Source organism: Musca autumnalis, unplaced genomic scaffold (genome assembly GCF_047663935.1).
Source record: "Musca autumnalis isolate F117 unplaced genomic scaffold, ASM4766393v1 scaffold_4, whole genome shotgun sequence".
Classification (NCBI taxonomy): domain Eukaryota; kingdom Metazoa; phylum Arthropoda; class Insecta; order Diptera; family Muscidae; genus Musca; species Musca autumnalis.
In genome coordinates this window covers 31,949,923-31,976,091 of record NW_027411977.1, presented here as the reverse complement: position 1 = coordinate 31,976,091, position 26,169 = coordinate 31,949,923, and the positions used below count along the sequence as shown (strand labels likewise).

At 39.0% G+C, this 26,169-nt stretch overlaps 2 protein-coding genes across 3 annotated transcripts in view; one reads left to right on the top strand and one right to left on the bottom strand.

Annotated features, from left to right (window-relative positions):
* The window catches only part of LOC141402780 (uncharacterized), a 108,175-nt gene extending 83,974 nt beyond the window's left edge, over nt 1-24,201 (top strand). For both annotated transcript variants that reach the window (XM_073984727.1, XM_073984726.1), the window contains 3 exons: nt 16,131-16,287; nt 22,999-23,120; nt 23,207-24,201. In XM_073984727.1, the coding sequence (XP_073840828.1) occupies nt 16,131-16,287; nt 22,999-23,120; nt 23,207-24,154 (1,227 nt within the window). In that variant the 3' untranslated portion in view covers nt 24,155-24,201. The remainder of the gene's footprint in view (nt 1-16,130; nt 16,288-22,998; nt 23,121-23,206) is intronic.
* On the bottom strand, nt 10,392-15,557 carry LOC141402781 (uncharacterized). Its single transcript, XM_073984728.1, has 2 exons — nt 14,853-15,557; nt 10,392-11,092 (listed from the first exon to the last, which is right to left on the bottom strand). Exons 1-2 carry the CDS (start codon nt 15,444-15,446, stop codon nt 10,607-10,609), a joined length of 1,080 nt encoding a protein of 359 aa, XP_073840829.1. The 5' UTR covers nt 15,447-15,557; the 3' UTR covers nt 10,392-10,606.
* Nucleotides 24,202-26,169: the final 1,968 nt, after the last annotated feature.

Genomic DNA, 26,169 nt, shown 5'->3' with positions numbered 1-26,169 from the left:
AACTTTACTTGTGCCAAACATTTTGAAAATTTGTGTGGGAGTTTCTCGAATATAGTCGATAGTCGAATATGTCTGGAGGAAATATTGCGACATACAACGTTTGTTGGACCAATTCGGTTAGACCCTTCGACAGTTAGAGTGCGCACCATTTAGCGGACATTTGGGAACTGAGGGAGGTACGGGAAGGAGTGGAAGGATATGGCCTATCTTCGAACTTTAACTAAGCTTGGACAAAATATTACGATACCCAAAATTATATCCAAATTGGTTGATTTTTTCAAGAGTTATAGTGCGCTTCAGTCAGCCGGACAGACAGACGAACATGGCTAAGTCGACTCCAAATGAGACACATTTTCATTGTATCAAAGTGAATATACCCTCTTTAGCCAAAAAACTGAGGATATACAAAGATCTCTATACATACATATATGTACATACAGTGATGGCCAATACATTTGCAACAATATTGCACGTTATAGGAATTTTTTTAAATAGTTTTTGAAACTAGAATTATGTATGTTTTTTGTTAATTTTCTCGTTTATCTGAAATTATTTGCAAGTGAAAAAGGAAAGCCAAGGACTCGAACCCACATAGTCACCAAATTACGTTACCTGGTTTCATTGGTGGTAAAGCAAATCTTCGGACGTATCGACTATGTAATGGCTTCTCTGTCCTAGAACTTATCGTTTTTCAAATGCAAATGTGTTTTTGTACATTAACGCGGATACTTGGCCACAGAAATTATTATGTATTTTTTTCCAATTTTTTATAGTTCATTGCTTCAAATATAGAAAATAAAAAGTTTTGACACGTTATACAACAAAAAATTTGCCAAAATATGAAAATACAAAAAAAAAATATGTAAAAAAATGTGCCTCATCGAAATAATGTTTTTAGTCGTGTCCGTTCGTCTGTCCGGCTATCTGGAGTGTACGATAACTCTCGAATATATCAACCGGTTTGGTTCAAATTTTTGGGTATCGTCATATTTTGTCGAAATTTAGTTTAAGTTCGAAGACAAACAATACATATATGTTCACTTCTTCCGGTACCTCTGTAACTTGACAAAATGTTCACGTACATAATTCACCAACAACTACCTTTACCATACGGAACCATTTATCCAATATGCAACATACACTGCATCATTACTACGTATCCGCTTCGGAGATAACATGTAATGCAAAGGATAAGTGCATTCCGGTGTATATTTACAACGACCGCCGTCAGTGCTTACGACTAATAATTCTCATTTACTTCATACTTTAGGTCACTGAAGTACTTCAGAAATGATACAGAATGGAGAGCTTCCTAGTGCACGGGGTTAGCTACACGGGTTAGAACCAAGGACTGTTCTAAATCCGCCCTCTTACACTTCGGTGCTAAAGCGTTGGGAATACTTCAGCAGGGGTCAGCAGTTCCACAGGGCCTTTGGGTCAGCTGTTCCACTGGGCCTTTGGGTCAGTAGTTCCACAGGGCCTTCGGGTCAGCAGTTCCACAGGTCCTTCGGGTCAGCAGTCCCACAGGCCTTCGGGTCAACTGTTCCGTAGTGTAGAAATTAGACTAACTGGACTAATACCCGAACCCGTCGTGACCCCGAGCATCAGCAACCGAACCCATCGTGTCCTCGAGCATCTGCAGCCGAACACCGAATCCATCGTCTTCCCGATCATCTGCAACCGAATTCATCGTCTTCCCGATCATCTGCAGCCGAATACCGAATTCATCGTCTTCCCAATCATCTACAGCTGAACAGCGAATACATCGTCATTCCGATCATCTGCAGCCGAACCCCGAATTCGTCGTCTTCCCGATCATCTACAGCCGAACATCGAATACATCGTATTCCCGAGCATCCAGACCCGAACACAAACAACACCGTTTCCCTCGTAGAAGAAGCCGGTAACTCAACACGAGCTCCTAGCTACCAAATCCCAGCGAGTCTGCATAATCCTACACTAACTAATAATCTAAATATATACCCATTGAATTCATTCTTATCGCATTTGAACACAAGTAGATTGCAAATTTGTATTTATTCAATAAATCTCCGAATTAAACCCCCAGGATAGGGAGAATGCTAGTCTTCTCATTTCGTAAGGTTTAGTGGGTGATTATGGAGACCCTGGACGTGACTGAACTTACCCCAGCCGACGAGAAAACCACGTTAGACCTCCTTCACCAAATTTAAAAAAATGTTCCCAAAATTGGTGCGCAAGATAACTTTCGAAGTACCCTAATTGTTCATAACTTTGCACATGGTAATATTACTTCCAGACATAGATAAGTTTTGAATATGGCCTAAGTCGGTATACTCCTAGGTGTAACTCCCACACAAAATTTGAAAAAGTACAGTTTAACAGCTCATCTCCGATCGTTTGGCAACTAGTTCTTCTTGCGGGCCCAGTTACGACGGCGCAATTTTTTTCGGGGCAAGTTTATACTTCCTGAGATAATGGCCCGAAAGCTGCAAAAAATGCTTTTCGACACCAACTAAACCGGGTAGTACGTAAGATAACTATCGAAGGGAGTAGCCGATTTGGTCGAAACGATGTATGTATATTAGGGTGACCCAAATAACTTTATATATGCAATTTTATGGCGAACGGTTAATGTTAACCCGTACCACCCTGGCGATTTCCATAGTAATTTGTATGGGGTCAAAGGCGCATTTTCACGAAAATTCTCTAAACGCCACAATTATGGCCCGATCGATGAAAAAACTTTACCCGTTCATTAATGTGGCTAAAAAACGATTCTACAAAAAATGTTGAAAGTCGGATCCTATTCAACACTTCAACAGTACCTCTAATTTCAAATTTCAGGTTTCCAGCTTTATCCGTTCACCCAAATCCAAATTGTATCGAATTTAGTACCATTTAGTATACTTTTCGTATACATACATATGTAGATCAGAATTTTTAAAACTAACTCAATCCAATACTCCAACAGTAGTCTTAATTCCAAAAACTAAAAAACCTATAGTCGTCAGAAGTATTGTATCTACTTCCTTTCTTTAGGTCTGAGGCTGAGGTTATATCTCTCTCGGCACAGCCGATTGATACTCAGGATCTTAATTGCTCCTAACTGATTTCCTATTATATACATTCTGTCCTTTTTATGATACATAAAGGTAAGATTGGCACACAAGACAATATTTCTTTTTAGTCTGTCTTATTTAAAGCATTCCTCTCTTGGGACATAAAAATAACTATCACGAAAAATAAATGTCGCTGCAATTACAAAGTACACATGACAAACTTATAAACAATAAAACACATACATATTTAGATCACAATGCACCGTTTTTTTATTTTGCAGCATAAATTACCGACATTAGCATGAGATTACAAAATACAACAATTTTCTAGACTGATAACCCCGCTTAACCTCTCTTTAATATAAATAATTGAAAACAAAACTGAATGACAGTGCATTGTTATAAAAAAAAAACAAAGCAACTACAACAAAAATAAAAATAAAGCGCGCCAAAATGTAAAACAATTACCGCTGACTTTGTTGCTGCCGTTGATTCCATTGCCGGTTGCTGTTTGGAAGCATTCATTGTCGCTTCCGTTTGTCATTTCTGGTACGCCAGTGATTTGTCTAAAAACACCATGATTTAAAAGTGTTGTTTGTTGTTGCTGTTGTTATCTGTTGCACTCCATTGTATTGTTGTGCTGCACCACTTCAAAGTTGATCTTTACTTTCAATGGAAACTGGTTTGGGTTAGCCTAGCCAGTCATCCCATATGAAAAATAAAAACTAAATAAAAATAAAATCAACAAGCAGCACCAAAAAAGTTGCGCAATTTTTTGCGAAATTGCATCAAGAAGTGAAACGCATTTCTGATCTTGCCACATTTTGTGGCAATAACATCAACTGGGTATGGATGGAAGCAGCAACGTGTTTTCTTCAAACAAACAAGACAGGCGTTATACAACCAAATAAAAAAAAAACAAGCCAAGTCAGCAGCAGTCAGATGTATTTTCTGCCGCCTATCTCAAGTCATCTGCTGATAAAAATCCAAACAAAATCAACAAAATTCATGTTCAACTTCACCTTGACTGTGGCACTTGGAGATGACTGGTGGTGTCGACTTTGCAAATGTGCGAATCTTCCTCCACTCCTCTTCTCATCAAATGCATCTTTAAACAGCTGACTGACTGGTTTTGTGTGATTGTGGAAAATGTTTGTGCGATTGTTTGTTGTTGATTTTTCTCAATGGAAATGCCGCATCTCCTCTACAATCCTCATCAATTCAAAATTCACATGAAACTGGTTTTCATCGCATAAAGCGACGACTGGCAAAGCTGCCGTGCATTGCTCAGATTTATCTGTTCAAACGGCATATGGCCAAATAATTTGTTGATTACATTTTAAATATATGTAGCTGGAATGATTGATTTGCGAGCCATCATTTGATGATGTATGTAATGGACGTTATATCCATAAATCGAATTAATATTGAATCGGGTTTCAATTACATACATTTGAATCAATAATCAATCAGCCATACATTGAACTTTTACTATGGCAAAAACGTTGAAATTAAATTGAACGAAAATGTTATGCCATTAAAACTTCAGATTGTAATCATGTTATAAATCCAAACCTAAACACATTCGTTTTGAGAGGCCACATGAACGGACTTTGGAAGGAAGAAAAGGTTTGAAATTAAAATCCAATACTGTACGTATAAATAGGAGTTCGAAATGTCGAAAATTTTATGATGATTTTTAACTAACCAGTTAACGAAACGATCATCGCCTCATAGTGGTTGATGTATGGGACTTCGCTAAATATTATTTTCAATACAAACTTCTTAGGCTACTTACTTACTTAGCTGGCCCATTACAGAACATTTGTTCCATAGACCGAACTAAGAAAAGATCTCCAATTCCCTCTGTTTCGTGCTTCGCTTTTTGGAATACCGGGCCTTGCCACTTGTTTGCGCCATCTATTCTTTGGCCTGCCAATTCTGCGTGCACCGCCATGTGGCTCGAATTTATACGCCTTTTTAGCGGGTTCATCATCGCTCATTCTTATTACATATATGGCCTAGCCAACGCAATCGCTGCATCTCCATACGTTTAACTATATTGATGTCGTTGTATAGCAGATACAGCTCGTGGTTCATACGACGGCTATATTCACCGTCAACTCAGATTGGTCCGTAGATCTTTCGTAGAATTTTTCTCTCAAACCCGCCAAGCACTGCCTTATCTACTTGCGCAATTACCCTGGCTTCGGAACCATACATCATCATCAGTGTTTTGTAAAGCGTTATTTTTGTTTGACGGGTTGTGGCTTTGTTTTTGAAGTGCTTACTTAAACCAAAGTAGCATCTGTTGGTCAATACAATTCTTCTTTTTAAATAGAACGTTGGTGGCGTTTATTTAATTGGGATAGCTTTTACAATTTTGATTTTTCAAAATAATCTGGCTTAATCCCTTTTGTTGTTTTAATATTTAAAACAACAAGTTTATTAGTGGAGAAGGTTTGGCATTGTTCGCCAAGGGGTAAGGCAAGGAGTGGATCGAAACTAGTCTTCCTTGCCTTACCCCTTGGCGAACAATGCCAAACCTTCTCCACTAATAAACTTGTTGTTTTAAATATTAAAACAACAAAAGGGATTAAGCCAGATTATTTTGAAAAATCAAAATTGTAAAAGCTATCCCAATTAAATAAACGCCACCAATGTTCTATTTGAGAAACACTGGCACGGTTTTGTGTGTTGTTGGTATATAAGCTACCAAACAGCATTTGGGTATGTGCATTTGTTGAAAAATCAACGACACATACGAGTGGAAGAAGGTTTGCTTTGTTTCGTAAACACTTTCGTCGGAGTTGTGTTAGGTTACCAAAGAAAAACTTCTCATTGAAGGTTTTTCTTTGTTTACGTTTATACTTCGAGCTGACGATTGATGTTTGGGTCAAAAAAAGTTTCTTGTTGAAGAAGTTATTGAAAAATAACTTCGGTGGAGAATATCCACAAACAAGAAACAAAGGGAACTGAGAGATCCAGTGGCGTGGATCGAAACTAGTCTTCCTTGCCTTACCCCTTGGCGAACAATGCCAAACCTTCTCCACTAATAAACTTGTTGTTTTAAATATTAAAACAACAAAAGGGATTAAGCCAGATTATTTTGAAAAATCAAAATTCTTCTTTTTATTTCAAAACTGATGTCGTTTGTTGTGTTTACGGCGGTACCAAGGTATACGAAGTCTTTTACTACCTCAAAATTATAGGAACCAACTTTAACAGTTGGTCCGATCTAAATGGACGCATTGTGCGTCAACACCATCAACTTGGTCTTCTCGCCGTTTACCGCCAGACCCACTTTAGCAGATTCTCCCTCAACCTTCATAAAGGTATCGGTTACTTCTTTTACTGATCGTCCCATGATGTCTGTATCATCAGCATAAGCAAGTAACATGTGGCTATTGGTGTAGATTGTACCACTTCTTTTGACGCTTGCCGCTCGTATAACCTTTTCTAGCATGATGTTGAAAAGGTCACACGAAAGGCTGTCTCCTTGCCTGAAACCTCTTTTGGTACAAAACTCTTCGGAGAGGTTCTTTCCTATTTTAACTGAGGACCTCGTGTCAGTTAAAGTCATTTTACAAAGCCGAATGAGCTTTGCGGTGATACCAAATTCAAACATGGCTTGGAATAACTTTGAACGTATCGGGCTATTATAATCGACAAAAAGTTGGTATGTGTCGATCTGCATTTTTTTGGTCTTCTCCAGGATTTGCCGCAGGGTAAATATCTGGTCAATGGTGGACTTGCCAGGTCTAAAGCCGCATTGGTATGGTCCAATTATTTCGTTGACCATGGGCTTTAGTCGTTCGCACAATATCAATGACACTATCTTGTAGGCGATAGGGAGAAGACTTACGCCCCTATAGTTGGAGCATAAAGTTTTATCTCCTTTCTTATGGACGGGACACAGGATGCTCAGGTTCCAATTGTCGGGTACGCGTTCTTCCTGCCAGATGGACCTAACTAGCTGATGCATACACCTTATCAGCGTGTCGCCTTCGGTTTTAAACAGCTCGGCTGGTAGTCCATCAGCTCCTCCTGTCTTATTATTCTTCAGCCGGTTGATTGCTGTTTTTACCTCATCTTGGCCGGGTGGGTTACATTCAATACCATCTTCTGCGATTGGATGTGTGGTATCTTCGTCGACTTCGCTACTATTGGATACCAACAGTTTGGAAATATGATCTTTCAATATCCTTAGCACACTTTCTGTATCAGTTACCAGATTACCTTGCTGGTCTCTACAGGAGGATGTGCCCGTTCCAAAGCCATCAGTTTGATGTTTCACTCTTTGGTAGAATTTTCGGACTTCATTCTGTCTCCTGTACATCTCGATTTGTTCACACTCCCGCTTTTCCATCTCTCTCTCTCTCTTTTTCCTACGGAAAAGACGTTTTTGCTCTCTCCTTTTCTCCCCGTGCACTACGCGTTGCTACTGATTGTAAAGTAGCCATATATGCCGCATTTTTCTCTTCGGTGGCAGCACGACACTCCTGATCATACCATGGATTCCTTGGTGGAGGTCTCTGGTATCCAAGTACTGATTTTGCGGCTGTTTGCATGGAGTGGGCAATGTTTGGCCATTGTCCTGATATGTTATCGAGCCAAAGAGTGCTTTGATTAAGCAGTTGGGCCAGTTGAGTGGAATATGCTGTGGCTATCTGTTGCGATTGCAGCTTACCGATGTCCAACTTCCCTGTTGTGTCTGTTCGCACTTTGTTTGCTACATTTAATCTGGTACGTACCTTTGCTGCAACAAGGTAGTGGTCCGAGTCTATGTTTGCACCTCGGAACGATCGTACATCCAACACGCTTGATGCATGTCTTCCATCTATCACAAAGTGATCAATTTGATTTCTTGTTCTTTGATCTAGCGACAGCCAGGTGCCCTTATGAATATCGAGATGCTTAAATCTGGTTTCCATGTTTCTTGCAGCTGCAAAGTCTATCGGCCTCATACCATTGTCAAATGTTTCACTGTGGAGACTGAATTTTCTGACTGTTAAGCCAAAGATATTCTCCTTTCCAATTTTGGCATTAAAATCGCCTAGTAACATTTTAATGTCATGGGCAGGGCAACGGTCATAAGTTTCTTCTAAGCGCTCATAAAATATATCTTTGGTCGGTTCGTCCTTGTCTTCAGTGGGAGCATGAGCGAAAATAAAGCTGATGTTGAAGAATTCCGCTTTTAATCGAATTGCAGCGAGTCTTTCATTCAGTGGGGTGAAGCTGGAGACCAGATGTTTTAATCTACGACCAACTACAAATCCGCAACCAAATTTATGCGTTGTGTCATGGCAGCTATAATACAGTGCGTCACCTTTAGGTGTTGTTGTGACTGCTTTCCCGTTCCATCGTATTTCCTGTATGGCAGTAATATCGGCCTTGCACTTTTTAAGTACATCTGCCAATATCTACCAATGCGTAAACTGCACCTATTGCAACATGGTACCATAATTAGATTCGGTTCCAATATGGACTCAATCCGTTCACTACTTCGGGTACCTCCCACACAAAATTTCGGAAAAGTTCAGTTTAGGACCTGCTCTCGAATCGCTTTGGTTTTTGTTGTAACAACTTGTACTAACTGCCCTCCATACGACGCTACAATTTCCATCGGGGGCAAATCCATACTTCCTGAGAAAATAGCCTGAAAGGTGCACAAAAACCCCTATGACACCGTATGTAGTGGTCGGAGCGCAAGATAGCTCTCGAACGGATCTGCCAATTCGTTCCAAAATTTGGCCTTCGTAATATTTTGTCCAAACTTAGTTTAACTTCGAAGATAAGCCATATTGGTCAAATCCTTCAGGTAGCAAGTTCGGCAAGTTCAAATATCCAAAAAGGGCCATAAAATTCCGAAAAGACCTTAAATACATTCAATCTCTCCATGGATGAAAGTTACAATTCACATAGGCTGTGGGTATATCTTATACTTTTTTACTAGTTTTATAAGTTGATCCAACCTGTAGAAGGTTTTCTGTCCATAGGTAGTCGTAATTCTATCTTAAAGGCTGGTAGAAGTATGATATTCTTAGAAGAATTGTGAAATTTAGGACTTCTGTGGATTTTAAAAATGTGGAGATTTTAAGAATATGCACAGAAGACCTATACAAGGACTTCTTCTATCCATAGAAGACTTATAGAAGGCCTTATATCCAAAGATCGTCTTCTATCATAGATATGTAGAAATCCCTTCTATTATAGAAGACCACCTGTGGATAGAAGGCCTTCTATAAGTCTTCTATGGATAGAAGTCCTTGTATAGGTCTTCTATGGATGTAGTATTTTCTATAGATCTTCTGTGGAGATTCTTAAAATCCGCAGAAAATCTATAGAAAAGTTCATTCCAAAAAAGAACTCCACAATTCTTCTAAGAGAGAAAATCTTCTACAAGTCGGATTAACTTCCAAGAAAACATTTTACTGATCTTCTATATGCAGATGAACTTCTACAGATCACCCATGAAGATCTATAAAAGGTCTTCAATCCATACAAAACTAATAGAAGGTCTTCTATGCACAGAAGACTTAAAGAAGGTCTTCTATTAAACTAGTTTTGGAATCTGGGTAAGAATATTATCTCTGTGATCTGAACAACCGTTTGGAACAGATTTCCAATGTTCCTATTTTATTTTCTCATTTTCAAATAACACGCTTTAGATTTCTTTTTTTAAAATGTGTGATGGAATTTGAAGGCAACCAAATCAAAACGATCAAAAAATATATCCACGCTTTTGCGGATATTTGCTATAAAAATTGAAGTGAATTGTGACAGTTTACAAGCGCCATCGTTTGTTTGAAAAACAAATGACAGCGAATACAACGAGGCACCAATTAGAAACGCCTACAAAAGCAAATCATGAAAAAAATCGAGGGAATTTCGAAATCAAGAACAAAACTGCAAACGCTACATAACAGCTGGCAAAAAAAGTATGTAAATATGTATATACATACATATGTAACTCTGTATGTATGTCGGACTATCTGATGTTTAGCAATGATCCAAGTATTTCATTTTTTATTCTCAGATTTGTGATTTAAATTATAAGTTGCAACTAAAGTGAGATCATTTTCTCTATGTGGAGCTAACGTAGGTAGAATTGCAAAAAAAAAAACAACTGCGGCAACAACAAATTGCGAAAAGCACATAAAAACCAGTAGAATGACAATGCCTACAACATTTTTGTCAGTCAGCTAGGCTGGCAGGCTGCCTGGCACCCTGGTCGCCACTGATTCAAACAAGCCAGTCAGCTAGCCAACCAACCAACATGGAGGTGCTCTGTGCTTTTGATTTGATAAACGAAAACGAAAGACTTGTTGAATGAGGACTCACGTAAACTGGGGGCAGAAACATACATTGTTTTCTTTATGGAGGGTGTTCAGTGGCCAAGTGGATTACATCGATGGATTGCATGGCCAATTGCGGCGGTTGCATAAATTTGTTGTAAAACAAATACGGTCATATTGGGCCATCAGTAATGAATCGGAACAGAAGTTAATGTAGGTGATCTTGTTTGTTTATTCTTGATTCGCTAAAACATTTTTCCACTTCTATTACTGCTCATCTTCATCTTCTTGTGGCTGATGATTTTCAGTTTCCTGTGCTTCCTTATTGCCACTACCTTCATTGAATGTTAAATTCACATCATAGGGAGATCTTTCGAATATCTGCAATGGCATGTAACTGTCCTGGATGGGCCAAAACAATGCCTCTTCATCTTGATGCTGCGGTATCAGACGATATGTCTTGGCATATTCTTTGACATTACGATAGAATTTATTTGCTTTCAATATTAATTCTATTCGCTGCACCTCAGGCAGCAGACGATTATAGGGATCAGCCGGTAGTGTTGTTTCCATTTCAACGTCGTCGTTTTGTTTGATGTGACGGGCAAATGTTTCAGCCACCTGTTTACATTTTTCCATTACTTTGAAATGCTGAACACTCATCAGGTTGGCATCATCGGGTGTGGCAGGTGGAAATTTTTCATTGATATTTATAACGGCCGAGCGACGACAATGGAATATACTGAAATATGTCTGAAATGAGGGAGGGAGAGGGGAAGTGATGATTTGTAGAGGGTAACAGGTCGATCTGATGATTTTCAATCCACAGAAAACTTATTTAAGGTCTTCCGTTTATAGGAAATCGGCGTAAAATCTTCTATCATTGAAAGACCTGCTGAATGTCTGCTTCTATAGTAGTCCCATAGATGGTTTTTATTCTCTAGATGACGAGTAAAAACTTTTCGGGATAAAAAAGACCGGTGGAAGGTCTTCGGTCTAAAGGAGAGCTGTAAAAAATTTCCTACCAACAGAAGACCTGTGGAAGCTCATCTTGCTATATTACCCTATCAGTAGGAGGTCCTTTATCTATATAAGAAGGTCTATGTCGAAGGTCTTATCTTTATAGAAGGTCTGAAGAATCCCTTCTTGCTATATAAGACTTGAAGAACGTCTTCTGGCTGTATATGGGCTATATAAGAATTTTTAGAAGGTCTTCGGGCTGTAAAAGTTTTGCGGTTTTTATTCTCTTGCAGACCTAACAACTTTCGGGATAAAAAGGCCTGTGGAAGGTCTTCTTTTATATAAGTGGAAAGTCTTCGGTCTATAGAAAGCCTGATGATATTTTCCTACCTATAAAAGATCTGTGGAAGGCCTTCGGTCTAAAGAAGAGCTGTTGAAAATTTCCTACCAATAGAAGACCTGTGGAAGGTCATCTTGCTATATTAGACCTTTGGGCGGTCTTCGGGCTATATGAGACCTGTAGGAGGTCCTTTGGCTATATAAGAAGGTCTATTTAGAAGGTGTGAAGGAGATCTTTAGGCTATATAAGACCTGTGGACGATCTTCGGGCTGTATAAGAATTTGTAGAAGGTATTCGGGCTATAAAAGGCCTGCGGTTTTTATTCGCTTGCAGACCTAAAAACTTTTCGTGATAAAAAGGCCTGCAGAAAGTCTACTCTTAATATAATATAATACCTGTGGAAGGTCTTCGGCGTTTAGAATACGTTTGGAAAGTTTCCTACCTATAGAGGACCTCTATGTTAGACCTATGGACAATTTTCGAGCTATATAAGACCTGTGGAAGGCGTTTTGGCTATATAAGACTTGTAGAAAGTTTCCATGCCATAGGAGACCCGTGGAGGACTTCTTTCTGTTACAGACCTAAAAACTTTTCGCGATAAAAAAGTCCTGCAGAAAGTCTACTCTTAATATAAGACCTGTGAAAGGTCTTCGGTCGTTAGAATATGTGTGGAAAATTTCCTACCTATAGAAGACCTCTATATTAGACCTATGGAAAATTTTCGGGCTATATGAGACCTGTGGAAGGTCTTTTGGCTATATAAGACTTGTAGAAAGTCTCCATGCTATAGGAGACCCGTGGAAGGACTTCTGTCTGTAACAGACCTGTAAAAAGTATATTTACAGTAGAGGTCCTGTGGAAGGTCTTCTAGCTATAGAAGACGGGTGGAGGGCTTCTATCAATAGAATACCTGTAGATATTATTCGGGCTATATACAACTGCAGGAACTGTTCAGGCTATAGAAGACCTGTAGAAGGTATTTTGGCTATACACGACTTGTAGAATGTCTTCGGGCCTTAGGAGACCTGTGGAAGGTCTTCTCTTTAAAGGAGGTCTGAAGGAGGTCTTCTGGCTATATAAGACCTGTCGGATTATATAAAAATTTTAGGTTTTCGGGCTAAAGAGGACCTGTGGAAAGTCTTCTGATCGTAGAAGACTTGTGGAAATTATTTTTGCAATATAAGACCTGTAGAAGGTCTTCTATGCTCTGGTGAACTGGTGAACTCCCTCTTTCTAAAGAAAACCTGCAGAATCTCTTCTATATAAAGCAGACCTGAGAATTGTATTCTTTCTACAGAAAGCACGAAGTAGTTTTCCCTCTATAGGAGATTTGTGGAAGGTCTTCCGTATATAGAAGACCTGCGGAACGTCTTCTGTCTATAGAAGAAGTGGAAGGTTATCTGGGTATATAAGACCTGTGGACGGCCTTCGGGCTATAGAAGACCTGTAGAAGGTCTTCTGTCTGTAAAAGACGTGTGAAAAGTATTTTGGCTATATAAGACCTGCAGAAGGTATTCCATTCAAAGAGGATTTGTGGACGGTCTTCTAGATATAGAAGACCGGTGGAGGCTCTCCATCTAAAGAAGACCTGTAGAAGGTCTTCTGTATACAAAAGACCTGTAGAGGGTCTTCTGTATACAAAAGACCTGTGCAAGGTCCTTTGTCTACAAAAGACCTGAGAAAGATCTTCTGTCTATAAAAGATCTGTCAAAGGTCTTCTATGTATAGAAAATCTGCGGAAGGTTATCTGGCTGTATAATACCTGTGGAAGTTCTTTGGATGTATCTATAGAAGGTCCGAAGGAAGTATTCTGGCTATATAGTACCTGAAGAAGGTCTTTGGCCACGTAAGACCTGTGGACGGTTTTCGAGCTATAGACGACCTGTGAAAGGTCTTCTGTCTTTAGAAGAAGTGGACGGTTATCTGGGTATTTAAGACCTGTGGACGCCCTTCGGGCTATAGAAGACCTGTGGAAGGTCTTCTGTCTGTAAAAGACCTGTGGAAGAAAGAAGGACTTCTAGATATATAAGACCCGTGGAGGCCCTCTATCTAAAGAAGACCTGCAGAAGGTTTTCTGTATACAAAAGACCTGTAGAAGGTCTTCTGTATACAAAAGACCTGTAGAAGGTCTTCTGTATACAAAAGACCTGTAGAAGGTCTTCTGTCTATAAAAGACCTGAGAAAGGTCTTCTATATATAGACGATCTGCGGAAGGTTATCTGGCTTTATAAGACCTGTGGAAGTTATTTGGCTGTATCAGTAGAAGGTCTGAAGGAGGTATTCTGGCTATATAGTACCTGAAGAAAGGTTTTTGGCCACATAAGAGCTGCGGACGGTTTTCGGGCTATAGAAGACCTGTGAAGGTCTTCTGTCTTTAGAAGAAGTGGAAGGTTATCTGGGTATATAAGACCCGTGGACGCCCTTCGGGCTATAGAAGACCTGTGGAAGGACTCTATGGAATCTCTATGGAAGGTATTAAAAAAGTATTCTGGCACCTGTGGACGGTCTTCTATCTGTAGAAGACCTGTGGAAAGTATTTTTGCTATATTAGACCTATAGAAGGTCTTCTATGCAAAGGCGATCTGTGGAAGGTCTTCTATATATAGAAGACCGGTGGAGGCCCTCGATATAAGACCTGTGGAAGGTCTTCTCTCTGTAGTTACCTGTGGAAAGTATTTGACTATATAAGACCTGTATAAGATGATCTATCCTAAGATGACCTGTGGAAGGTATTCTAGATATAGAAAATCAGTGATGACCTTCTATCTACAGAAGACCTGAAGAAGTTATTCGGCTGCAAAAGAACTGAAGAAGTCATTCGTGCTATTAGAGGCCTATAAGAGAGGTCTTCAGTCTACAGAAGATGTTCTGACTACAGAAAACCTGGAGAAGATCTTTTGTCTATAGAAGAGTAGTTGAAGGTATTCTGCCCGCAAAATACATTTTATCTAAAGAATACCTCTATAAGGTCTCTTGTAGTTATTCTATAGTCAGAAGACAATATACCTTTTACAGGTCTTCCATAGACAGGAGAAATTCCGTAGTGGAACCTCCGATGATCTCCTATACATCAAATGAATTCTGGAATACTTTGTTTCCATAAAAAACTTGTAGAATCTGTTTTCTTTTTCTTCTATGGATGGATTTCTCCCACTCACAGAAGATCCATCCATCCATTATAGAAAACTTCTTGAAGATCTGCTACCTACTTACCTCTCCAATATTATCCTCCACCATAAAGACCTTAGATTCCAACCACAAGTTATCATGAATTATCGCCAATTCATAGAAGAAATCTCCCACCATATCCTCATCGCCTTCAATCATTAAATACGAAAACGAATCCATGCAAATAAACAACCCCGACAAGATATCCTGAGTACATTTCCTCTTCTCCAACATGGTAAAAATCCGATCAATTTGTTTTTGAAAAAATACACGATAATCACGCTGCCTTGCTCCCTTTGCTGCCGAAAACATCGACTCCTTGCCATTCATTTTATCATTTTCTGGTGGTTCAAAATTTCGTGCCAATACAAAAACTCGTTGGAAAAAAGTTTTCCTTCCCTGCAATTGCAAGCCTTCGCGTACATAGACATTGAGCGGTTTGCGTAGTTGAAAATGTTCTTCATCGGTTTTAGTGAGGAATTTTGAATGACGCGCATATCGTGAGGACCGCACGTAGCGCGATGCACGAATTTTTGACAAGGAGTCAGCCTCGTTTTGATTGGATATTGTTATATGGTGTCGTGATGAGCCGCTACGTAATAGAGGTGTTTTGACATCGGTTTTATCTTTAGAGGTCATAGCGAGAAATTTATTGGTTTATTTTAATTTAGGGAAAAGTTGATAACTTTAGATGGGGTTTAGAAAATATAACAACAATTTGTTTACACTTATTTATTTCTGTTGCCTGGAAATTTTGGCATGACAACAGAATGAAGTTTTCTGTGTGGGTTTCCCAATGTAATAAAATTCTGTCATGAAAAGGGAAAAATAAATTTTCATCGACATATTTGTAATATGTTATTTCAAAATTTTCTTTATGTTGTTGTTGGGGAAATTACAACAAAAATATTTTTTTCAAACAGCTGGTGTGATACAACTACCTGTGTAATTGTGCATTGGTAATACACACGCGGCATGGCAATATTGCCCATGTCGTTATTCCATATTTACATAAGGCAATTTTTCTTGCGGCAATTGTCAGTTTGTCGGTGAGAGAGGGTGTTGAGAGGCAAAGGGTTACCATATGCCTCACCTCTCTCTCCATCAAACTGACAATTGCCGCAAGGAAAATTGCTTAATGTAAATATGGACTTAGCTAGATAGCTTAAAGTGTAAAAAAATAAAGGACAAGGCAGAACCGATTCAAATTTTGCTAATGTTGCCTTAAATATAGTTACAGAAATATTTTTCCACATTTAAAATAATTAATTTTTTTTATAAAAAATTAATTAATAAAAATCTTATTTTATTTTTTATTTTCAGGTGATTTTATATCAAACTTGTTTGGAAATTTCCTGCATAACAGCCTCCGATCAATATCACATACAAACAGATGAAGGACCCGAACGATATTTCCGTTTTCAGACAAATAATGGACAATTTCGAAAAGAAAAACGATTGCAAGATGGTACAGTTATAGGTAAGATTGAAAAAAAATTATACGAAGGGTAATCGAAATACAAAAGTAGAGATAAATCGATTATTATATGTCGCTACAACTGCCGGCGCTACAGTTATATGGGGGCTATGACAAAAGGTGGACCTGTTAAAAAAATAAGTGAATACGGCGTGTAGTTAGGCCGGGCCGAGTTTTATGTAAAACGTGGACCTTAACCGATAATTCTTTGCAGGAATGAAAAGGACACTAAATACGAAATTGTTGCCATTTCGGTTGGATAATGTGGACACAATAGTCCTAATACCTAAAATGAAGACGAGGACCTACGCCGACGGACCTACCGAAAATCGGGAGATACCGTTCTATGGGGGCTATATAAAGACGTGGACCTATACCAACAAATTTCAAGTGGAAAGTTTTATACTCCCAACGAATACTTAATACAAAATTTCAGCCATTTCAGTGTGATGTTGAGGCCACAACCTTCAAAATATCGAAAATCGGGAGGTACCGTTCTATGGGGGCTATATAAAGACGTGGACCTATACCGACCAATTTCAGGTGAAAAGTTGTATACCCTCAACAAAGACGAAATACCAAATTTCAGCCATTTCGGTGCGATATTGAGGCCAGAATCTTCAGAATATCGAAAATTGGGAAGTACCGTTTTATTGGGGCTATATGAAGACGTGCACCTACACCGACAAAGTATGTTGAGACCACAACCTTTAAAAACTAAAACGTGGACCGATATACCCCAGCGCACGATAACCCTCGAAAGGATCAACCGATTCGGTCCAAAATTTTGCATTCGTAATATTTTGTCCAAACCTAGTTTAAGTTCGAAGATAGGTTATAACGGTCCACTCCTTCCGGTACCTTCCCCACAAAAGTTCGGAAATGTTCGGAAAATTTGTGCGCACGATATTTCTTGAAGGGAGTAACCTATTCGGCACATCGTGAAATTTGTACCGGACTTAGGTAAGGTTTCAATAGGGACTCAATCGGTCCACTCCTTCGGGAACCTCTCACACAAATTTTCGGAAATGTTCAGTTTAGGGCCATCTCTCGAATCGCTTTGATTTTTGTTTTAGCAACTTGTATTCACTGCCCCCCATACGACGGTACAAGCTTCATCTGGGGCAAGTCCATACTTCTTGAGAAAATAGCATGAAAGTTGCAAAAAAACCCTATGACACCGTGTGAGGTGGTTGGAGCGCAAGATGACTAGCGAAAGGATTTGCCGATTCGGTCCAACATTTGGCCTTCGTAATATTTTGTCCAAGCTTAGTTTAAGTTCGAAGATGGGTTATATCGGTCCACTCCCTCCGGTACCTCCCCCATAAAAGTTCGAAAATGTTCGGAAAATTTGTGTGCGCTTAGGTGAGGTTCCAATATGGAATCAATCGGTCCACACCTTCGGGTACCTCCCACACAAAATTTTGGAAGAGTTCAGTTTAGGACCTGCTCTTGAATCGCTTTGATTTTTGTTGTAACAACTTGTATTAACCGCCCAAGTCCATACTTCCTGAGAAAATAGTCCGAAAGTTTTAAAATACCCCTATGGCACCATGTGTAGTGACTGGAGTGCACGATAACTCTCGAACGGATCAACCGAATCGGTCCAAAATTTTTACTTCCCTTTGGTTTTTGTTGTAGCAACTTGTATTCGCTTTCCCAATTACGACGGTACATGTTTTTTCAGGGGTAAGTCCTTACTTCTTGAGATAATGACTCCAAAAAGTCTGCCGGCACCAACTAAACTGGGTAGTACGTAAGATAACCCTCGAAGGGAGAAACCGATTTGGCTGTACATCGTATTATATAGACGTCAGAAGTATTGTGTGTTACTTCTTTTCTACGTCCGAGGCTGAGAGTATATCTCGGTCGGCCAAGTCGACTGATACTTTTTTACTTGTTTTACATTAATATGACCACAGCTTCCGCTCAAATTATAATTTTAAGAAATCCATCGGTGAATCGTTCTAAAACAGTTTATTTTACCTAAATGCGTTCAAAAGTTATGGTATATTACAACAATACCTCAGTTTTAATATAAGTAAATTTTCTACAAAAAGGCCGATATACCCTTTCTAGCCGAAATACTGAGAGTATACAGAGGCGTATATGTAAAGAAGAAGCCCTGTGGGAGGTGTTATATGTATAGAGGACCACTGTAGGAAGTCTTCTATCTATAGAAGAACACTTAAGGAGACATTCGATCTCTAGAAGAACCCTTTAGGAGGTCTTTTATCTACGGAAGAACCCTTGAGAAGACATTCTATGTATAGAAGAAACCTTGAGCAGGTATTCTATGTAAAGAAGGCCACGTTAGCAGTTCTTCGATGTATAGTCGATGATCCCTTTAGAAGGTTTTTATTGTGTAGAAGACCCTTTTAGCAGGTCAAGACAGGTAAAGCACTTTAGGAGGTCTTCTAGGCATAGATTAGCCCTTTAGGGCGTCTTCTATGTATTGAAGAGCCCTATAGGAGATTATCAATGTACAGAATATTTCTTTCCAAAGTTTTCTATATATAGAAGACCGCTATAGGAAGTCTTCTATGTAATGAATTTTCCTTTAGGAGATTTTCTAAGTCCAGAAGACTTAGTTAAGATCTTCTTTGTATCGAAAAGCCCTTAAGGAGGTCTCCTATGTGCAGACGAGGCCTTTAGATGGTATTCTATGTATAGAAAAGCCCTGAAAACGGGTTTATATGTATAGAAGAAGCCCTGAAGGATATGTTCTATGTATAGAACAGCACTCTAGGAAGTCTTCTAGCTATAGAAGAACCCTTGGGATACCTTTGATCTTAGAAGAACCTTTTAGGAGATTTTTTTATGTAGAAAAGAGTCCTTGGGAAGATCTTCTATGTATAGAAGAAATCTTGAGCAGGTATTCTATATAAAGAAGGCCCCGTTAGCAGATTTCAAATATATCGATGTGTAGAAGACTTCTTTAGGAGCATTTAATGTACTGAAGACTCCTTTCGGAAGTCTTCTATATATAGAAGACCTCTTTCAGTACTGGAATTCTGTAACTCATTTTTCGAGTTACCGACAAATATCGGTAAAATTAAAATGCTTATAATGTCGGTAATTAACGAAATTTTTCGGTAAGTTAACAACCAAAATAAAGCAGTTGCTAAATCCTACCGATAGCAACAGTGTTGTCAACTTTTGTTAATACTTTTCATTCATAATTTGGCGTTTTAATGTTACCGATTTTTTTCGGTAACTCAAAAAATAAGTTACAGAATTCCACTACAGGAAGCTTCTGTGTAATTAATACCCCTTTCGGGGGTCTATGTCAGAATTCGGCACCTCTTTACTCGCGAGCAAGCAAAGAGAGCTTCTCTCTCCACTCACTAATTGAAAAACCATGGACTGACAACAGTTTTTGTCTCAAATTGTTGTTGTTGTGTGCCGAATGCTGGTCTATGTGCAGAAGAGCCTTTTTGCACATATTCTATGTATAGACGACCCCTTTAGCAAATCTTCTATGTATAGAATAGGGGTCTGCAGATCCTTTTTGACACCTATGGGTGGTGTTTCATGTATAGAGAAGCCTTTTAGAAGAGCCCTTCACAAGGTCTTTTGTATATAGAAAAACCCCTACGAAAGTATTTTAAAATTGGATTTTTATGTAATATTCTTTTCGGAGGTATATTATGCAGAGAATAGAACTTATATGTTAAGAACATCCCTATACTGGGACTCCTATATAAAGAATGCCCTTTAAGGAGGTCTCCTATGTGTAGATGAGTCCCTCAGAAGGTCTCTTATGTTTAGAAGACCCAGTTAGGAGATGTTTTATGTATAGGAAATTATAGGAGGACTTCTATGTACAGAAGAACCCTTTAGGAGGTCGCATTTAAATACAGGACCCCATATATGCGAGACCTCAAGGAAATGTATAGAATATCCTTTTTGGAGGTCTTCTCTCTCTGAAGACTCTTTAGGAGGTCATCCATTTTAGGAGGTTTTCTATGTGTTAAAGATCCCTTTTAAAGGTATTCTATGTATAGAAGGACCCTTTAGGAGATCTGTGAAATTCCTATAGGAGAACTTGTGTTTATAGAAGACTCCTTTAAGAAGTCTTCTACGTATGAAATACTTTTTAGAAGGTTTTATATGTTTAGAAGACATCTGTGGGAGATCTTCTATGTGTAGAAGATCCTTTTGGGGGACCTTAGGTGTATAGAAGACCCATTTAGAAGGTCTTCCATGTACAGTAGACACTATAAGAGGTCTTTGATATATAGAAGATTCCTGTAGGAAGTGTTCGATGCATATACATACCCTTTAGGATATCATCGACGTACAGAAGACTCTTTATGGAGGTTCTCGATGTATATACGACCTTTTAACAGGTCTGCCATGTATGGAAGGTCTCTTTAGGGGGTCTCAGATGTATAGAAATCTCCTTTATAAGGCATCCTATGTTTAGAAGACCCCTTTAGAAGATATTCTATGTGAAGAAGGGACCTTTCGGATGTGTTCTATATATAGAAGACCCCTGTTGTCTGTATAAAAGACCCTTTAGGACGATTTCTATAAATAGAATACCCATTTATGAGATCTTTTATGTAAAGAAGACGCATTTAAGAGGTTACCTATATACAGAAGACACCTTTCGGAGGTCTTCTATGCATAAAAAATGCCTTTAAGAGGTATTCTAAGTGAGGAAGATTTCGAAGGTCTTATATGTAAATATAAGAAACGCATGAGAAGGTTCTCTATGTAAATAGAGGAAGTCTTTTATGTGAAGAAACACCATTAGGAGGTATTCTATGAAAAAAGATGTCCTCCGCGTAAACATGAAATCTTTTGGAGGTCTTCTATGTGTAGAAGTAGAAGATGTAAATAGAGGAAGTCATCTATGTAAAGACGACATTTTTCGGATATGTATAGAAGACCCCTTTAGAAGGTATTCTATGTGAAGAAGACACCTTTGGAAGATCTTCTATGTAAAGAAGACCTCTTTAGAAGGTCCTCTATGTAAAAATACACCTTTGAGGAGGACTTCAATATTTAGAATATCCCTTTAGGAGGTCTTCTATGTAAAGAAGGCCCTCTTCGGAGGTCTTATACGTATAAAATACTTCTTTGGGAGAAGAAGATCTCCGATGTACCTATGTAAAACGTCTACTTTCCATAGAATATACTTCATGAAGGATGCCTGTGTATAAAAGATTGCTTTAGTGGATCTGCTATGTTTTGGGGATCTTCTATAGAGGAATCCCCCCTTTAGATATTCTGCTATGCATAGAAGTCCCCATTGAGAGGCAACTGCAGCATGTGAAAACTAAATATCTTTGTCAAAAGCATGGCACAATTAACCAGGTAGTGGCATCTTAAAATTTTGAATATGTTGTGTCAAAACTTTCTTTATGTTGTTGGGTAAATTACAACAAAAATAATTTTTTTATAAAGGGATTTGACTTTTCATATTCGATCAGCTAGTGTGATGCCACTACCTGGTAGTTCTGCCATGGTCAAAAGCCTTGGGGTTTCGGCTTCTTTGGCCTGAATTTGGATACAATGCATTCTTTTTATACCCTCAGCATTTATGCTAACGAGGCAAAATGTGCCTCATCTAAATAATTGTTGTATACCACAAGTTTTTTTGGACCAAATCTGTTTCAGACAATTTGGAGTTGATTTAGCCATGTCCGCCCGTCTTCCTGGTGCACACGATAACTCTTGAACGGTTCAACAGATTCGGTCCAAAATTTGGCTTTCGTAATATTTTGTACAAACTTAGTTTGAGTTCGAAGATGGGTTATATCGGTCCACTCCTTCCGGTACCACTTTAGGACCTGCTCTCGAATCGCTTTGATTTTTGTTGTAACAACTTCTATTCACCGCCCCTATACGACGGCATCAGGGGCAAGTCCATACTTCCTGAGAAAATAGCATGAAAGTTGAAACCCTATGGCACCATATGTTGTGGTTGGAGCGTAAGCCATATCGGTCCACTCCTTCAGGTACCTCCCCTACAAAAGTTCAAAAATGTTCGGAAAAATTGTGCACACGATAACTCTTGATGTTAGTGACCCATTTGGTCCATACTCTACCCATCCTAATATATCTACCAGATATAGATCAGGTTCGAATATGGACTATAATTGTCCTCTTGGGTACCTCCCACACAAAATTTGGTATAAGCTCATTTAAAGATCCGCTCTCGAATCACTTTGATTTTTTATTAATTTTCTCGTTTAGAGTTGATGATCGGACATTTTTTGCAAGTGAAAAAGGAAAGCCAAGGACTCGAACCCACACAGTCACCAAATTACGTGACGTTTCGCTGTTAGTTGAGCAGCTCTTCAGACGTATCGACTGTGGAATGGCTTCTCTGTCCTAGAACTTTTCGTTTTTCAAATGCAAATGTGTTTTTTTGGTATATTAAGAAGTTGTGAGTATTTCTTTGCATATAGTTTTTACAGAATTCGAATTTTTCAAGGGGCGATATCTCTGGAACCGTTAGTCAAAAAATCTGAAAATATACTAAAATTTTTTGCTGATTAACAGCAGCACCGCAGCAAAAAGTAAAGGACATCAAGAACCTCATTCTGAAAAAGTGTCCCATTTCACTCAGAAATCCCCATATGCAGTATTCGTAGACTGCACACACATCTTCGATCAAAGTTCTTGATCCACATAAATTTATGAGCATTTTAAGCAAACATTTTAAAGAATAACTAAAACGTGTTTCATTTTCGCCCACAGGTACCGAAGCGTGGATAGATGCAGCAGGTTATTTACGTCTCAAAGACTATATAGCCGATAAGCAGGGCTATCGTATTCTAAAATCCAAAGTTACCTATGTGGGACAAGGCGCAGATATTCAGGTAAATTCCCCAAACAAATATCAATAATAATCTCTTCTTTATAATCAATATATAACTGCTTCCCACACCCTCCAATCCCTTTCTAGGATGCCATCAAGAGTACAAAGTCCGTGCCGGCACAGTCGGGTGTTTTGGTAGATGGTAAAAATGGTATACACAGCAGCAGTCGTCCAAATAGTATTTCAAATGATGGCACAAGTGCCAAGCTGTACTCGCCTCCCCTACAAACTCCTGCCCCAACACTGGTGGCCACAGTTACCACAACAGAAAAACCAATTTTAGGTTATCTATCACCCAGCGAATCTGGTAAACTGGAAAAGACTCCCTATTTGGGATTCGATCATTATCCCAATGAAGTGCCGGTGGAAACAAGTAAGCGGAGATATCCTGCAAGCAATAGCCATGAAGAATTGGGCGAACATTCTGTGGTGTCTATACCTTCAATAGAAATGGCACCACCTTTGGAAACGAGACGCAGACGTCCCATTCGTCCCATTGCCATTGCACCTGCCAACCCCGCACCCATTGCAGCCAACGAATTGGTTAAAAATACAGGTTATCACTATTCCACACCGGCACCATTTGTTACAGCCGCTCCCAAGGCGGGTTATTACTACGGCCCAGCCCAGTCACAGTCAAACCCAACCCAACAACCTCCACAATCTTTGCCCTATGATGTCAATGCTTTGGAAGGTTTACTGCCACCTTTGCCACCACTCTATCAACGACAAAGGGTACCCCTGACGCCACATGGTTATGGCACACGTCTCACCGCCCCCGAATATAATGATGTTACGGTGACCCGTAATGGTTTCCGTTATGTCTTGCCGCATCAATATCACGAAGAAGAACAACTAAACGAAAGTAAAAAAGCCGGCAGTTTTGGTTATGTCGATCCATTCGGTATTCGAAGGGTGGTCTATTATAATGCATCACCCCAGAAAGGTTTCATACATCGAAATCATAATCAATATGTTGGCTTAGGTGCTACACCCTATGATGAACCTCAACCGGAGGCCCAGAGGGATGTGTAGAGAGAGAGAGGGTAAATTTATTTTAATGCTTTTAATAGGAATTATTTTTTAAAAAAACACCAAACTTCATCTTTTTAACTATACAACAACAACATTGAGAGAAAATTCATATCCTTGAATTGCTAAATGTACTAACCTTTGGTATGTATGTAAATTAAGGTTAGATGACTTGGCTCTCAAGGATAGGATTATCTTTACTGCCTCTTTTACACTCAGCTAACATTATTACTAACATAAGTTTTACATATTTTTCCTTAAAGGACAAATGGGAATAATTTGTATTAAAAATTAAAAATGGAACTGAGGATTGTAGAATGTATGGATATGGAGTTAATTAATATTGGAACCAGACGAATAGCAAAGTATTTAACAAAATGGAATGATCGGGCAATCCTACGATGATATGACGATCTATTTAGAGGAATCTTCGACCAAAAATTAAGTGTTTGTGTTCGAATATTTTTTTTTCACCATAGGATCGGCAATATATCCCGGAACGCACGCTCCGACCTTAGTTCGATTTTAGGGGGCAATAATCGTCTGGTGCAAGGAGACGTCAATGCATCCCATGAGTTTTGGCATTCCTTCCTAGACAAAAACTAGAGGTGTACAGCGCTGGCCAAGCAAATTGACAACTCTATTTTGACACCCGGTCTGATAAATAACGTGTACTGGTAGCAAGTAATCTTTATACCCTTAGAATTTATGGTATATACTTTCATACGGGCAAAATGTGCCTCATCGATATAATTGTTTTAGACCCAATGTTCTTCATTGGCACGGCGGTGCCGAAGTTTTTCGGCAATTTACACACATACGACCCGAATGCATTGTAAGAGCGTACGAAAGAGAGATAATGTTTTGATTTGTAGCGTGCGTGCTTTAAAACACACTAACACACAGTAATAAGTTGCCAATAGTTTTACTACATTCACATTTTGGCCTGTTCTCTTCTTGGTCACGCATGTTTTAGACCCCAAGTATGTTTGGACGAAAGCCGTTTCAGACAATTTAGAGTTGATTTAGCCATGTCTGTCCGTCTGTCTGATTGGAGTGCACGATAACTCTCGAACAGATCAACCGATTCAGTCCAAAATTTAGCTTTCGTAATATTTTGTCCAAACTTAGTTTAAGTTCGAAGATGGGTTATATCGGTCCACTCCTTCCGGTACCTCCCCCACAAAAGTTCGAAAATGTTCGGAAAATTTGACCAATATGGTGTGAATCGGTCTACTGCTTCGGGTACCTCCCACACAAAATTTCGGAAAAGTTCAGTTTAGGACCAGCTTTCGAATGGCTTTTATTTTTCTTGTAACAAGTTGTATTCAATGGTACATATTTCATCAGGTGCAAGTCCATACTTCCTGAGAAAATCGCTTGAAATATACAAAAACCCCTATGTGGTTGGAGCGCAAGATGACTCTCGAACGAATCTGCCTATTCGGTCCAAAATCTGGTCTTCGTAATATTTTGTCTAAACTTAGTTTAAGTTCGAAGATAAGACATATCGGTCTACTACTTCAGGAACCTTCCCCACAAGAGTTTGAAATGTTTGGAAAATTTTGCGCTAGATAACTCTTGAAGGGATTGGCCGACTGGGTCCATACTTTACACATCCTAATCTATACGCTAGATACAGATCAGTTGGAATATGGACTTTATTTGTTCACTTCTGCTCTCGAATCACTTTAATTTTTGTTGAAGCAACTTGCATTCACTGCCTCAATTACGACGGCAAAAGTTTTTTTCAGGGGGAAGTCCATACTTCTTGAGAAAACTGCCCGAAAGGTGTAAAAAACCCCTATGGCACCATATGTAGTGGCTGGAGAGCACGATAACTTTCGAACTGATCAACCGATTTGGTCTAAAATTTGACATTAGTTATATTTTGTCCAAAATTAGTTTCGGTATTGCGCGGCCTACAACTTCCGGTTCTTTCCCCCAATACTTTAAAATGTATCTCCTAATATTTTGTCCAAATTCAGTTTAACTTCTAAAATGGCCATCTCTTTGGT